At 52.8% G+C, this 1,816-nt stretch overlaps 1 protein-coding gene across 1 annotated transcript in view; it reads left to right on the forward strand.

Annotated features, from left to right (window-relative positions):
• The window catches only part of LOC104526483 (myosin-7B), a gene marked incomplete at both ends in the record, with an annotated part of 10,895 nt that extends 9,568 nt beyond the window's left edge, over positions 1-1,327 (forward strand). Inside the window, 4 exons of the mRNA XM_010169941.1 lie at positions 348-527; positions 612-744; positions 1,207-1,211; positions 1,265-1,327. Coding sequence (XP_010168243.1) covers positions 348-527; positions 612-744; positions 1,207-1,211; positions 1,265-1,327 — 381 coding nt within the window. The remainder of the gene's footprint in view (positions 1-347; positions 528-611; positions 745-1,206; positions 1,212-1,264) is intronic.
• Between the last annotated feature and the right edge of the window lie 489 nt (positions 1,328-1,816).

Genomic DNA, 1,816 nt, shown 5'->3' on the forward strand with positions numbered 1-1,816 from the left:
GGGGGAAACTCCCCTTTTTTTTTTTTTTTTTTTGAAAGCAGCAAACCTGTCAGGATACTGGAGAGGATCTCCTCTTCCCAACAATCTGATAGACCTGGGCAAGCCCCCATGGCCTGCAGGCCTGGCCAGTCCCACTCTGACTGGCTGGAGGTCACATGCAGCCTGGAATACACCAGTGATAGCTTGCCCCATGGCCAATGTTTTGCACCCTTTGCGTGATTGAGGACAGGGTCTCCCAAGTCAAGCCTTGCCTTACTTTGCTCAGTGGCACAGAGAATCCCCCATGTTCTGGGATGGAACATGGCAACACTGGACTCAGAACTCTTTATACCACCTTCTCCCTGCAGCCAATGGGAATCCTGTCCATCCTTGAAGAGGAGTGCATGTTCCCGAAAGCCTCCGACATGTCATTCAAAGCTAAACTCTATGACAACCACATTGGGAAGTCACCCAACTTCCAGAAGCCTCGGCCGGATAAAAAGCGGAAATATGAGGCCCACTTTGAGCTTGTGCACTATGCTGGTGTGGTACGTCCCCTGTCAGCTCTCCCACAGCATCCACACCTTCCCCTGGCAGGGCTGTCCTTACCTTTGTCTCTCCTCTGCTGTCAGGTGCCATACAACATTGTTGGGTGGCTGGACAAGAACAAGGACCCCTTGAATGAGACAGTGGTGACTGTCTTCCAAAAATCCCAAAACAAGCTGCTGGCCTCGCTCTATGAGAACTACGTGAGCTCTACTTCAGGTGAGGAACAACCTCACCCCTTTTTTGACCTCAATCTCTCACTCGCTTTGCAACAAAACCCTCTTACCCCCACGCCCAGCCATTGGTGCAGCATTCCTGCACCTAGCAGCCCGGGCAAAGGGAAGACCCACATTGACCCCTAAAAGCCTCACTGACCTGGCTAGGTGGGTACTCTGGACAGGCAGTGCTGGCCTAGGGGCTTTAGGTGGGTGATTAGGACCAGGCTGAGCTTGTGCAGTGCTGTAGAGCTGTCCTGGTGGCCCTGTGACTTGGGATGTGTGAAGTGATCTATTGTTACCAAGAGCTGAGGAGTGACACCCAGAGTTGGGTGCTGTGGGAGATGTTTTTGGTGGTCTACAGCTTTCCTCTGCAGCAGGGCACTACCATCTCTGCTTTACAGAGAGCAGGGGCTGTGGGTGTTTTGAGATTGTTTGGGGCTGCTCCTGAGTCCTCCAAGCCAAGCAGAGGTTTTGCTGATTTAATTAATCAATATTTCAACCCAACAGAGGAACTTCACAAGCCAGGGACCAAGGAAAAACGTAAAAAGGCAGCTTCTTTCCAAACAGTGTCGCAGCTGCACAAGGTAAGAGCCAGCCCCTCATCCGAGGCCGTGAGGGAAGCATGCTCAGGGTGTCCCAGCATCACTCCCACTTCCCTGGGGTATTTTGCACATGAGCTCCTGGAGCCTGAAGGACCTCCAGGGCTCCTGAAGGACCACCACTTGGCAAAAGCTCCTAACACCCTCTCATTCTTGGGCAAGTGGCCTGTGCCTGGCAGAGTCCCAGCCCTGTCCTTGTGCTGCTAGAGAAGGACACGAGGCTCCAGGCTGGGAGAGCGATGGCTCCATGTGAGCTGGGGCTTGTGCTGCTTCTGCCCGCGTGATGCTTGTGCTGCTCGGCAGTTCCTTCGCCTTTGAGAGAGCGGCAGTTAAGACTTGTAGTGATGTTTAGATAATGTATTACATGAACATCACTTTAAGTCTGTGCTACTTCTCTCCTCATTCTTGTCGGCGGGAAGGACAGCCTTTGGGCAGAAGAAAATGGAGGAGGATCTTACGGGTCTCTAAGCAGGC

The sequence above is a fragment of the Antrostomus carolinensis genome, unplaced genomic scaffold (genome assembly GCF_000700745.2).
Source record: "Antrostomus carolinensis isolate BGI_N321 unplaced genomic scaffold, ASM70074v2 scaffold21616, whole genome shotgun sequence".
Taxonomy (NCBI): domain Eukaryota; kingdom Metazoa; phylum Chordata; class Aves; order Caprimulgiformes; family Caprimulgidae; genus Antrostomus; species Antrostomus carolinensis.